Genomic DNA, 13,938 nt, shown 5'->3' with positions numbered 1-13,938 from the left:
TGAGTATCTCCTGCCGAAGTCTGCTGTGGATACCAGTTCTCTGTCTTGCCATATAATCAGTGACTGACAATTGTGACAGTGAATGGGGTGATTTCCATTCCCTAAGAAACAGTCTTTCCTCCTAAACAGAGTCGCAGGTATACCTCCCAACTGTCCTCATGTTGGTAAAACAGTCCTGATTTGTGGGGCCGCTCTGCTTTTCAGTATTTGTCTTGATTACAGGACCGTTAAGAAATGTGTACTAGTAATGGGTACGGAGTCGCGTGGGGTCGAAAAGGTCTTTTTAGTGGAAAGGGCCGGAGGTTGAGCACTTTGGATGCAGCCATACGCATATGATATGGCCATGCTTCCTTCTCATGCGCTCATATGATGGTACACACACCACATCTCAATTTGAAAGGTCTAAAGCGTATGAGGTATGCATTAGCATGTGTATCATTTATCTATCAAACGCAGTCATCATGTAGCATGAATATTTAGTATCATTTTATCAGCTTTAGGGGCAGCCAACGATACACATACATTTCTTTTCTACCTGGGAACAGTCCAAGGCTCTTTTGAACCATTTCATGGACCCACGTTAGACTGGTCCTCTCATTGATATCTAATAATTTTCTTTTATCTAGGATATAAGAAGATACGTTTGCAGTCCTAAACAGTGTAACTTCATGAGTAGGGAACAGTGTGTCCTGCTGATGGTGTGTACTGTGACGCTTGAGCACCTGGAGTTATTTATTATTGCAGAGTTTTGGCATGGGAATCGCGTACAAGACAATTGATACCAACGTCAGCACTTGCAAACAGTAGTTCCTGCACAGTTAGTCTTAATTGTTTTAAAGTAATGCTAACAATTAATATTTGTTTTTTTTTTATAATTTCAGGTTTGGTTTCCAATGTTCACTATATCAGTGCACATCAGGAACTGTACAAAACGGTACACAGAGCTCCAGCAACATTATTTTATATAAACAGTGTTGGAGCTGCCAGGACATTTTTGTAATAAAATGCATCAGTTGATCTAGTCCTATACATATATACATGCTAGCATTCCTGGTTTGATTTATGACTTTTAGGAACATCTAAGGGTTTCAACATTTAAGCCAGAATTAGCCCAACTCAGTTTGTTCATTGGTATTGTTCATGATTATCTGCTGCTGTTAATCAGTTTTTCAGTGTTCTACAATTGCTAGCAGCTGTTAATATCTCCAGGCTGTGATATTTGTAATTCTTAAAAGAAAATGTTTGTTACATTCGTCTGTGTGACAGAATCAAAATATTTTCAATAATATTTGTGATTGAAGGGTTTAGACTATAGGGGGTATCCAATTAACCGCAGTGTAATTGTATCGCGGGAGGCCATCCAAATAGCCCCGATGTGGTGCTCCTCCCCCTGAGGCACCCAAAGCATAATACACAATAAGTGGCCTGCCGGAGCCGTGATGACACATGGGATTGGGAGCATATCCCAGATCCCGTGTGTTATCACACGATTGCGATTGGGTCTGTTTTCAAGCCAATCAAAACGAGCTTTAATTGGATACCGCGATAGTGACCATCGGTCAGAAATCTCGATATCCAGCCGTTTTGATCTGCCGAAAATGGATCGCTACCCCCTCCCCCCCCAATAGGGCAGTATCCAATCATCCAGGTGCAATTTAGGCCATTAAAAATGGCCAGATATCGAGATTAATGACTGAAGGTCATACTTGGGATTGGGGATAAATCCCCCCATCTGATGTGTCATTGAGGCTCTGGCAGCTGGTTATCTGGGATTATGCTATGCATGCCTCAGCATAATACCTGATAAGTGCTGGTTTTAGGTTGGAAGGGGGGGACGCCGTCATCTGGGCTAATAGGATAGCCCCCTATAATGGTTCCAGATACTATGCTGAAATATCATAATACAAACACTACTAGTACAAAACGGGTGGTCTTCAGTTTGCCGGCGGCCGGGCTCCCGACGACCAGCATACCGGCGCCGGAATCCCGACTGCTGGCATACCGACAGCTTTTCTCCCTCTTGGGGGTCCACAACCCCCTGGAGGGAGAGTAGATAGCGTGGCGCGAGCAGCGAGCCCGCAAGAGGATCATTTGCGCTCACCCAGCTGTCGGTATGCCGGCGGTCAGGATTCCGGTGCCGGTATGCTGGCCGCCGAGAGCCCGACCGCTAGCATAACATACTACACCCGTATAAAACAGCTAGTCACACTTGAACAGAACCTAAGTAAAATGTAGTAATGCTCCCTTTCTCATACGTCCTAGAGGATGCTGGGGATGCTTCAAGAACCATGGGGTATAGACTGGATCCGCAGGAGACATGGGCACTTTAAGACTTTAAATGGGTGTGAACTGGCTCCTCCCTCTATGCCCCTCCTCCAGACTCCAGTTAGATTCTGTGCCCAGTGAGACTGGATGCACACTGAGAGGCTCTCCAGAGTTTCTCAGAAAAAGACTAGATGTTAGGTTTATTATTTTCAGGGAGACCTGCTGGCAACAGGCTCCCTGCATCGTGGGACTGAGGGGAGAGAAGCATATCTACTTCAGTTTCAAGGCTCTGCTTCTTAGGCTACTGGACACCATTAGCTCCAGAGTGTCTGATCGCTAGGTACGCCTAGATGCTCGTTCCCGGAGCCGCGCCGTCACCCCCCTTGCAGAGCCAGAAGTCAGAAGACGGGTGAGTAGAAGAAGATTAGAAGACTTCAGTGACGGCTTTGAGGTACCGCACAGCGGCCATGCTCCCACACACACACAGTGGCACTACAGGGTGCAGGGGAGGGGGGGGGGGTGCCCTGAGCAGCATGAATCCTCAATAATAATCTGGCAAAAGAGACTTACAGTGCCTGGGCACTAAAAACCATAACCCCGCCACTATTAAAAAAAAAAAAATTGAAAAATAGCGGGGCTGAAGCGCGCCATTGAGGGGGCGTGGCTTAGCCCTCACAGCTCTAATCAGCGCAATTTTCTCTTCACAGAGACGCTGGTCCTGACCTACACTGCTGTACAAGTAACAGGGTGCAAAACGGGGGGCACCATGTGTGTGTGTGTATGTATGTATGTATGTATGTATGTGTATGTATATATATATATATATATATATATATATATATATATATATATATATATATATATATATATATATATATATATATATATATATATAATATATATATATTAATAATAATAATAATAAAGCGCTAACAGGTCTGAGGCATTGTTTAATACTTTCAGTACCGGGATAGGCGCTGGGTTGTGAGCTGGCAAAACTCCCTCTGTGTTTCTCTAACAGGCTTTGCTGTGAGTCTGTCCCCTATAGCCCCAGTGTGGTTGTGGGTGTCTGTACGCGTGTGTCGACATGTCGGAGGCTGAGTGCTCTTCCCAGGAGGAGGCTGGAGGGGGGACAGGAAAGACTGTGGGAGTGACCGTGTCTGCACCGCCGACGGCTGATTGGGTAAATATGTTGAATGTTTTGAATGCAAACGTGACTCGCTTGAATAAAAGATTAAATAAATTTGAGTCTCAGAACCAGACATGGAGGAAATCCATGGAGGATGCATTATCACAAGTACAGACCCCCTCTGGGTCACAGAAGCATTAATTTACCCAGATAGCGGATACAGATACCGACACGGACTCTGATTCCAGTGTCGACTATAGTGATGCCAGATTGAATCCTAAACTGGCTAAAAGCACTCAGTACATGATTGTGGTGATAAAAGACTTATTACAGATTACGGAAGACCCTGCTGTTCCTGATACTAGGGTCTGCATGTTTAAGAGAAAGAAACCGGAGGTGACGTTTCCTCCCTCATGAACTGAACGCTCTTTTTGAAAAAGCTTGGGAAAATCCTGACAAAGTACAGGTTCCCAAGAGAATTCCAGTGGCATATCCGTTCCCCTCTGGGGACAGGGATAAGTGGGAGTCGACATGCACGGTGGACAAAGCTCTGTCGAGGCTGTCCAAAAAGGTGGCGCTTCCGTCTCCTGACACGGCAGCCCTAAAGGATCCTGCGGATCGTAAGCAGGAAAATACACTAAAATCCATTTATGTCACTACAGGTACGCTGCTCAGACCTGCCGTTGCATCAGCATGGATAAGTAGCGCTATAGAAAAGTGGGCAGATAGATTCCCTGGACAGGGATAGCGTGCTCTTGACACTGGGTCATATCAGGGACGCTGCAGCCTATCTAAAGGAAGCTGCGAGGGATATTGGCCTTTTGGGATCAAGTGCCAATGCCATGGCTATCTCGGCTAGGAGGGCATTGTGGATTCATCAATGGAATGCTGATGCTGACTCTAAGAAGACTATGGAGTCTCTGCCGTATAAAGGTGGTGTCTTGTTTGGTGACGGCCTCTACGGCTACCGCGGGTAAGTCATCGTTCCTACCTTATGTGCCTGCACAACAAAAGAAAACGCCCCACTATCAGATGCAGTCCTTTCAGCCCAATAAATACAAAAAAGGACGAGGGTCTTCCTTCCTTGCTACGAGAGGAAGAGGAAAGGGGAAAAGGTCACAGGCTGTGGCAAGTTCCCAAGAGCAGAAGTCCTCCCCGGCTTCTACCAAATCTACTGCATGACGCTGGGGCTCCTCTGTGGGAGTCCGCACCGGTGGGGGCACGTCTCCAACTCTTCAGTCAGGTCTAGGTTCGCTCAGCCCTGGATCCTTGAGTATTAGAAATAGTAGCCCAAGGGTACAAATTGGAGTTTCAAGTTGTGCCCCCTCACCGATTTTTCAAATCGGCCTTGCCAGCTTCTCTTCCAGAAAGGGAGGTAGTATGCGCTGCAATACTTCAGCTGTGTCAAATTCATGTAATTGTCACGGTACCCCCGTCACAACAGGGGGAAGGCTTTTATTCGAGCCTGTTCGTGGTCCTGAAGCCGGATGGCTCAGTCAGACCGATTTTGAACCTAAAATCCCTCAATTTCTATCTAAAAAAAATCCAAGATGGAATCTCTCCAAGCAGTGATCTCCAGTCTGGAGGAGGGGGATTCTATGGTGTCGGTCGACATAAAGGATGCCTACTTACACGTTCCCATATATCCTCCACATCAGGCTTACCTGAGGTTTGCTGTTCAGGATTGTCATTACCAATTTCAGGCGTTGCCGTTTGGTCTGTCCACGGCTCCGAGGATTTTCACCAAGGTTATGGCGGAAATGATGGTTCTCCTGCGCAAGCAGGGAATCACAATTATCCCGTGCTTGGACGCTCTCCTGATAAAGGCGAGATCCAAGGAGCAATTACTGAAAAGCGTCACGCTCTCACTGACAATTCTGCAGGACCATGGTTGGCTCCTGAACTTGCCAAAGTCACAGTTGGTTTCGACGACATGACTGTTGTTCTTGGGTATGGTTCTGGATACAGAATTACAGAGCGTTTTTCTTCCAGTGGAAAAGGCTCTGGGAATACAGAACATGGTAAAACAGATTCTGAAACCGGCAAGAGTGTCTATTCTTCCATGCACTCGGTTGCTGGGGAAGATTGTGGCGGCCTACGAGGCCATTCAGTTTGGCAGGTTCCATGCCAGAGTGTTTCAGTGGGACCTGTTGGACAAGTGGTCTGCGTCTCACCTGTACATGCACAGGAAAATAATCCTATCTTCCAGGACCAGAATCTCTCTCCTGTGGTGGCTGCACAGTTCTCACCTCCTAGAGGGTCGCAGGTTCGGGATTCAGGATTGAATCCTGGTGACCACAGATGCAAGTCTCCGAGGCTGGGGAGCAGTCACACACACAGGAAAATTTACAGGGAAAATGGTCAAGCCAGGAAGCTTGTCTGCACATAAACATTCTGGAATTAAGGGCCATTTGCAACGGTCTTCGGCAAGTGGAACATCATCTTCGCGTTCTGCCCGTCTTGATTCAGTCAGACAACGTAACAGCAGTGGCGTACATAAACCGCCAGGGCGGAACAAAGAGCCAGGGAGGCCACAAAAGTTCTTCGCTGGGCGGAGAAACATGCAAGCGCTCTGTCAGCAGTCTTCATTCCAGGAGTGGACAACTAGGAAGCAGACTTCCTCAGCAGACACGATCTCCATCCAGGACTTTGCAGAAGTGACAAGTCGTTGGGGAATTCCTCAAATAGACATGATGGCGTCTCGCCTCAACGAGAAACTTCAGAGATATTGTTCCAGGTCGAGGGACCCTTAAGCAATAGCGGTGGATGCCCTGGTGACACCGTGGGTGTTTCAGTCGGTCTATGTGTTCCCTCCACTTCCGAAGGTGATAAAAATCATAAGAAGAACAAAGGTTCAGGCGATCCTCATTGTTCCGGACTGGCCAAGGAGGGCTTGGTATCCAGATCTTCAAGAATTGCTCATAGAAGATCCCTGGCCTCTTCCTCTACGAGTGGACCTGTTACAGCAAGGACCGTGCGTGTATCAAAACTTACCGCGGCTGCGTTTGACGGCATGGCGGTTGACCGCCAAATCCTAGCCCGAAAGGGTATTCCCAGTGCAGTCATTCCCACACTACTTCAGGCTAGAAAAAGGTAACGGTGAAGCATTACCACCGTATTTGGAGAAAATGTGTCTTGGTGTGACTCCAAGAAGGCTCCTACGGAAGAATTGCAGCTGGGGCGTTTACTCCATTTTTTGCAAGCAGGTGTGGATGCGGGCCTAAAGTTAGGCTCCATTAAAGTACAAATTTCGGCCTTATCTATTTTCTTTCAGAAAGAATTGGCCTCCCTTCCAGAAGTTCAGACCTTCGTGAAGGGCGTGCTGCACATCCAACCTCCCTTTGTGCCCCCAGTGGCACCATGGGATCTTAATGTGGTATTGCAGTTCCTGCAATCTCATTGGTTTGAACCTTTTGCGTAAGGTTGAGTTGAAATTCCTTACTTGGAAAGTAGTCATGCTGTTGGCCTTGGCATCCGCAAGGTGGGTGTCTGAATTGGCGGCTTTGTCTCACAAAAGCCCCTATTTAATCTTCCATGCAGATAGAGCAGAGTTGAGAACTTGTCATCAATTTCTGCCAAAAGTGGTTTCATCGTTTCACGTAAACCAGCCTATTGTGGTGACAGTGGCTACTGACGCCTTGGCGGAATCAAAGTCTCTCGATGTGGTCAGAGCTTTGAAAATATATGTCGCCAGAACGGCTCAGATTAGGAAAACAGAAGCTCTGTTTGTCCTGTGGGCTCCCAACAAGATTGGGGCTCCTGCTTTCAAGCAGACTATTGCACGCTGGATCTGTAATACGATTCAGCAGGCTCATTCTACGGTAGGATTGCCGTTACCGAAATCTGTGAAGGCCCATTCTACCAGAAAGGTGGGCTCATCCTGGGCGGCTGTATTACAGCTTTGCCGAGCTGCTTCTTGGTCGGGATCAAACACCTTTGCGAAGTTTTACAAGTTTGATACCCTGGCTGAGGAGGACCTCTTGTTTGGTCAATCGGTGCTGCAGAGTCATCCGCACTCTCCCGCCCGTTCTAGAGCTTTGGTATAAACCCCATGGTTCTTGAAGCATCCCCAGCATCCTCTAGGACGTATGAGAAAATAGGATTTTAATACCTACCAGTAAATCCTTTTCTCATAGTCCGTAGAGGATGCTGGGCGCCCGTCCCTGTGCGGACACTATCTGCAATACTTGTTTAATAATTATTGCTTGTGTTACACAAAGGTTGTGTTTCAGTTATGGTCAGCCTGTTGCTGATTTTTGTTCATGGAGTTGACTGGACTTTTTGCTAATGCCATGTTGTACGGCGTGTTTGTGGTATGAGCTGGTGTGTATCTCACCCTTAGTTTAACAATAAATCCTTTTCCTCTAAATGTCCATCTCCCTGGGCACAGTTCCTATAACTGGAGTCTGGAGGAGGGGCATAGAGGGAGGAGTCAGTTCACACCCATTTAAAGTCTTAAAGTGCCCATGTCTCCTGCGGATCCCGTCTATACCCCATGGTTCTTGAAGCATCCCCAGCATCCTCTACGGACTAAGAGAAAAGGATTTACCGGTAGGTATTAAAATCCTATTTTTTTTTTTCTCACATCCTGCTAATGGGTTATGGGGTATATTCAATTGAAGTCTGATCCATTCCGACATTCATTTGTCGGAATGGATGCGACTTGGGCTATTCAATGTCCTCTCAATTCAACTTTGAAAAAAGTCGAATTGAGATGCAGGAGCTAGACGGGGAGAGCTGCGGGCAGATTGGGGAGAGCAGCGCTACAGCAGCGGCTCTCCCCAGTTTGCCTGCGGCTCTCCCCTGTCTATTCCCTCCCCCCCCCCCCCCCCCGTCCCTCAGTCTCTACGTCCCTCCACTCCCTGTGTCCGCATCACAGCCGCCGCTCATGGCAGCATCCACCCGGCTCGCTTGCTGGAGCCAGGTGGAAGCTGCTGTCACATCCTCCAGCACTGCTCTCCCCCTGTCTAGCTACCTGCGGCTTTCCCCCGTCTCCCCGCGACTCCCCTCCCCCCCCCCCCCCGTCTCCTCCACAGTCCCTCATCTCAAAAACGTCGGACTGAGATGGTCGGAAACGGGTGCCAAATCCTGTATAATTTGGCCCCGTTTCCCTCCAAAAGTACGTAAATCGGCAGTTATACCACCGATTCACGTACTATTCGACAAGTCGAATTCCCAGACTTGTCGAATAAAAACTGGGATTGAAAAGGTCGAATCACGATTAGACCTTAAAGTTGAAAACTGCCGTCTTTTCGACATACGGCAGCTTTCGACCCTAATTGAATATACCATATATCTTTAAGTTAATTCTTCATTTTATCTTTTCTACTTGCTTTTAAAGATTTTATTTCCACATAATTAGTTATTTGATTACCTTTTTTTTTGTTTGTTTCCCTCTCTCTTTTTATATTATAGATCAGCAACATATTGTTTTTTGTGCTACCACCCATATGCATGTGCCTGTTCCGTCAGTATGCAACTTACTTCAATAGCGGGATATATTTAATATGGGCTCTGCTCGTTGTTGTTGGTAAGTGTGACAGTGATTGCATTAAACATGACGTATTTGGGAAAGCATTCCTGGTAACTTCCTGTGCTGTACATTCCTCTCCTGCTATGTATAACTGGAATAAAGCTGGTACAGTCTGTTGACGTGTTCATGTTTACATCCTGGACTTCCATATGTAACATTCCAGCTAAACAATTGCTTTCATTTTGTTTAATCTAAAGTGCAGAGTATTGACATCCTTATTTATCTACTCAAGGTATTGTGAAAGCATTACATTGAACTGATGCTCATTATGTCCCTTTTCATTTAATAGTAGTATAGTAATAACAGTTTCTTATATAGAGCAGCATATTCTGTTGCGCTTTATAATTGGAAACCCCATTGATAAAACAAAACTGGGTAATAACCTCTGTCTGTCTTCAGGGTTTTATTACTATTGTTATTTTAAAGCATTTTTACGTCACAATAGACATAGCATTCACTTTTACTTTTGCAACTAAACAGTCATCTCCCACATTTTGTAGTAGTAGTAGTAGTAGCAGCAGCAGCCCGGGTGAAATGAGCGACCTGCTACATAGGCCAATCTAGTACCAGTGATAGCGATGCGCGGGCCTGCGCATCGCTAATGTTGTGGGGGCTACACACGGAGCGATCCTGCTTAAAATCTAAGCAATCTAGTCAGATTGCTTACATTTTAAGCAGCGATCGCTCCGTGAGTACCCCCCTTTACTGATGTTATCTATTGCATAATGGTTCAGTCAGATTACAAAGGTTCTTGGTGGGCTGTATGGTCACCCAGCAATTTTGGCCTAGGAGGATGTCTCTAAATTCCCTAACACGTATGCACACACAGAACCTACCAATATTTTTTTCTTTTTTTTTTTCTTTGTGGGAGCAAATTAGATATGAGGAGAACATTCAAACCGCACACAGTTTTGGCGCTTGTGGAAATTGATGCCAAGACCTTAATGCTATGAGGCAGCACTGTTGACCACTGTCTCAATGTTTGAACGTCACACAAAGTAGTTGTATTTTCCCATAAATTGTAGAAACGCTCTGTGGGTGCTCTTAATCACACCCTAGGAGATCCATCTATGGCCACCAACAATTTTTTTTTTATCAAACAGTCACTGTTAGTGTAAGAGAAACATAGGGGGTGATTCAGACCTGATCACTGCTGTGCGTTTTCGCACAGCGGGTGATCAGCAATTAACTGCGCATGTGTATACCCCGCAATGCGCATGTGCTTCGCCAAACAGCGGCATGCTTGTGCGAAAATTCCGATCGCACAGCCATTCGCAAGGTGATTGACAGCGGGAGGCAGTTTGTGGGTGGTTACTGGACGTTTTCTGGGTGTGTCTGTGACATCAGCTCCTGACCAGATCAGAAAGTACTTTTAGCACTGAAGGGGTAAGTCCTGGGCTGCTCACAGACTGCACACACTCAGTGAGGTGCGAAAGGATTTGCAGCTGCCTGCATTGCAAACACACTTGTGCGGGCGAATTTCCACTCCCCCCTTGGGCGACGACTATCCGATTGCAGGACAGCAACATTGGCAGCACAGCGATCAGGTCTCAATCATGGGTGGTCTTCAGGTTGCCGGCGGCCGGGCTCCCGGCGACCACCATACCAGCGCCGGAATCCCGTCCGCCAGCATACCGACATCTTTTCTCCCTCTTGGGGGTCCACGACACCCCTGGAGGGGGAATAGATAGTGTGGCACACGTAGCAAGGGGCTCGTTTGCGCTCACCCAGCTATCGGGATTCCGGCGCTGGTATGCTGGTTGCCGGGAGCCCGACCACCGGCATACCATACTACACCCCTGAATCATCCCCCAGATGCTGTACTGGAGTGATATGATGAGTTATTTAATGATGAGCCAATGAATGCTGTATTAAAGTTAAGCTCCATCTGCATATTAGCTGTAGAAGACTTCAAATAAACCTATGACCTACGAGACCTATTTAATGAAGTAGTCAGCAGCTTGGTTACGATCTATATGTTACATAAGTTGTAAAGGCCTTTCTTTCGGCTCCTAATGACATTGTATATGGAGGGTCATACTGTACATTCATTGCCCAAGTTCATTGGGGATCAGTGTTAGGATAACAGCGTGTGACAGCTTGTATTGTTTTCTCTTTATGCAGGCATTGGGTCCGTGTACTTTCATGCAACCCTCAGCTTCTTGGGGCAGATGCTGGATGAGTTGGCTATTCTGTGGGTGCTGATGTCTGCATTAGCGATGTGGTTTCCAAAAAGACATCTGCCAAGAATTTTCCGAAATGATAGGTAACCTTGCAGCACAATGTAAAGAGCATTTGTCCTATTTGTAAAAGCGTATTATACATACTGCCTTGTGTTATAAGTCATCCTGGTTACTGGTGGATTTCTCATATATCCCAGATGGCCTCAGTTTGGATATGCTGGCATACAAAGAATTTACATGCAGTATAGTGCAGGCAGATATTTTATGCATTTACCTGGAAAGATAGTGCACAGAAGAATTTCTCAACACCTATCAGTGCATAAGGCACGGTGTAATATGCAGTATTTACTACAAAACCTGGTAGCGTAGGTCACATTTTTTCTCTATCGTCCTAAGTGGATGCTGGGGTTCCTGAAAGGACCATGGGGAATAGCGGCTCCGCAGGAGACAGGGCACAAAAAAGTAAAGCTTTACTAGGTCAGGTGGTGTGCACTGGCTCCTCCCCCTATGACCCTCCTCCAGACTCCAGTTAGATTTTGTGCCCGAACGAGAAGGGTGCAATCTAGGTGGCTCTCCTAAAGAGCTGCTTAGAGAAAGTTTAGTTTAGGTTTTTTTTCTTTACAGTGAGTCCTGCTGGCAACAGGATCACTGCAACGTGGGACTTAGGGGGAAAGTAGTAAACTCACCTGCATGCAGAGTGGATTTGCTGCTTGGCTACTGGACACCATTAGCTCCAGAGGGATCGAACACAGGCCCAGCCGTGGAGTCCGGTCCCGGAGCCGCGCCGCCGACCCCCTTGCAGATGCTGAAGCGTGAAGAGGTCCGGAAACCGGCGGCTGAAGACTCCTCAGTCTTCATAAGGTAGCGCACAGCACTGCAGCTGTGCGCCATTTTCCTCTCAGCACACTTCACTGGGCAGTCACTGAGGGTGCAGAGCGCTGGGGGGGGGCGCTCTGAGAGGCAAATATAAACCTTATACAAGGCTAAAAATACCTCACATATAGCCCATAGGGGCTATATGGAGATATTTAACCCCTGCCTGACTGGAAAAATAGCGGGAGAAGAACCCGCCGAAAAAGGGGCGGGGCCTATCTCCTCAGCACACGGCGCCATTTTCTGTCACAGCTCCGCTGGTCAGAACGGCTCCCAGGTCTCTCCCCTGCACTGCACTACAGAAACAGGGTAAAACAGAGAGGGGGGGCACATTAATGGCTATATATATATATATATTAAAGCAGCTATAAGGGAGCACTTAATATAAGGATATCCCTTGTATATATAGCGCTTTGTGGTGTGTGCTGGCAGACTCTCCCTCTGTCTCTCCAAAAGGGCTAGTGGGTCCTGTCTTCATTAGAGCATTCCCTGTGAGTTTGCGGTGTGTGTCGGTACGTGGTGTCGACATGTATGAGGACGATATTGGTGTGGAGGCGGAGCAATTGCCAAATATGCAGATGTCACCCCCCAGGGGGTCGACACCAGAATGGATGCCTTTATTTGTGGAATTACGTGATGGTTTATCTTCCCTTAAACAGTCAGTTGAGGACATGAGGCGGCCGGACAATCAATTAATGCCTGTCCAGGCGCCTCAAACACCGTCAGGGGCTGTAAAACGCCCTTTGCCTCAGTCGGTCGACACAGACCCAGACACGGGCACTGATTCCAGTGACGACGGTAGAAATTCAAACGTATTTTCCAGTAGGGCCACACGTTATATGATTTTGGCAATGAAGGAGACGTTACATTTAGCTGATACTACAGATACCGTAAAACAGGGTATTATGTATGGTGTGAAAAAACTACAAACAGTTTTTCCTGAATCAGAAGAATTAAATGACGTGTGTGATGAAGCGTGGGTTGCTCCTGATAAAAAGTTGATAATTTCAAAAAAGTTATTGGCATTATACCCTTTCCCGCCAGAGGTTAGGGCGCGCTGGGAAACACCCCCTAAGGTGGACAAGGCGCTCACACGCTTATCCAAACAAGTGGCGTTACCCTCTCCTGAGACGGCCGCACTTAAGGATCCATCAGATAGAAAGATGGAAGTTATTCAAAAGAATATATACACACATGCAGGTGTTATACTACGACCAGCTATAGCAACTGCCTGGATGTGCAGTGCTGGAGTAGTTTGGTCAGAATCCCTGATTGAAAATATTGATACCCTAGATAGGGACAATGTTTTACTGTCGTTAGAACAAATAAAGGATGCATTTATCTATATGCGTGATGCACAGAGGGATATTTGCACACTGGCATCTCGGGTGAGTGCTATGTCCATTTCAGCCAGAAGAGCCTTATGGACACGACAGTGGACAGGCGATGCGGATTCAAAACGTCACATGGAGGTTTTGCCGTATAAAGGGGAGGAGTTATTTGGAGTTGGTCTATCAGACTTGGTGGCCACGGCTACTGCCGGGAAATCCACTTTTTTACCTCAAGTCACTCCCCAACAGAGAAAGGCACCGACCTTTCAACCGCAGCCTTTTCGCTCCTACAAAAATAAGAGAGCAAAGGGCTTGTCGTACCTGCCACGAGGCAGAGGAAGAGGGAAGAGACACCAACAGGCAGCTCCTTCCCAGGAACAGAAGCCCTCCCCGGCTCCTGCAAAAACCTCAGCATGACGCTGGGGCCTCTCAAGCGGACTCGGGGACAGTGGGGGGCCGTCTCAAAAATTACAGCGCGCAGTGGGCTCACTCGCAGGTAGACCCCTGGATCCTGCAGATAATATCTCAGGGGTACAGGTTGGAATTAGAGACGGATCCTCCTCATCGTTTCCTGAAGTCTGCCTTACCAACCGTCTCTTCCGAAAGGGAGAGGGTGTTGGAAGC

The 13,938-nt window shown here is 47.1% G+C and overlaps 1 protein-coding gene across 1 annotated transcript in view; it reads left to right on the top strand.

Annotated features, from left to right (window-relative positions):
• ACER2 (alkaline ceramidase 2) overlaps positions 1 to 13,938 on the top strand; it is a 76,507-nt gene that overhangs the window by 20,048 nt on the left and 42,521 nt on the right. The window contains exons 2-3 of the mRNA XM_063914171.1: positions 8,810 to 8,924; positions 11,052 to 11,193. Coding sequence (XP_063770241.1) covers positions 8,810 to 8,924; positions 11,052 to 11,193 — 257 coding nt within the window. The remainder of the gene's footprint in view (positions 1 to 8,809; positions 8,925 to 11,051; positions 11,194 to 13,938) is intronic.

The sequence above is a fragment of the Pseudophryne corroboree genome, chromosome 1 (genome assembly GCF_028390025.1).
Source record: "Pseudophryne corroboree isolate aPseCor3 chromosome 1, aPseCor3.hap2, whole genome shotgun sequence".
NCBI lineage: Eukaryota > Metazoa > Chordata > Amphibia > Anura > Myobatrachidae > Pseudophryne > Pseudophryne corroboree.
The sequence above is the reverse complement of the archived record's forward strand: the minus strand, read 5'-3'. Positions and strand labels throughout refer to the sequence as shown.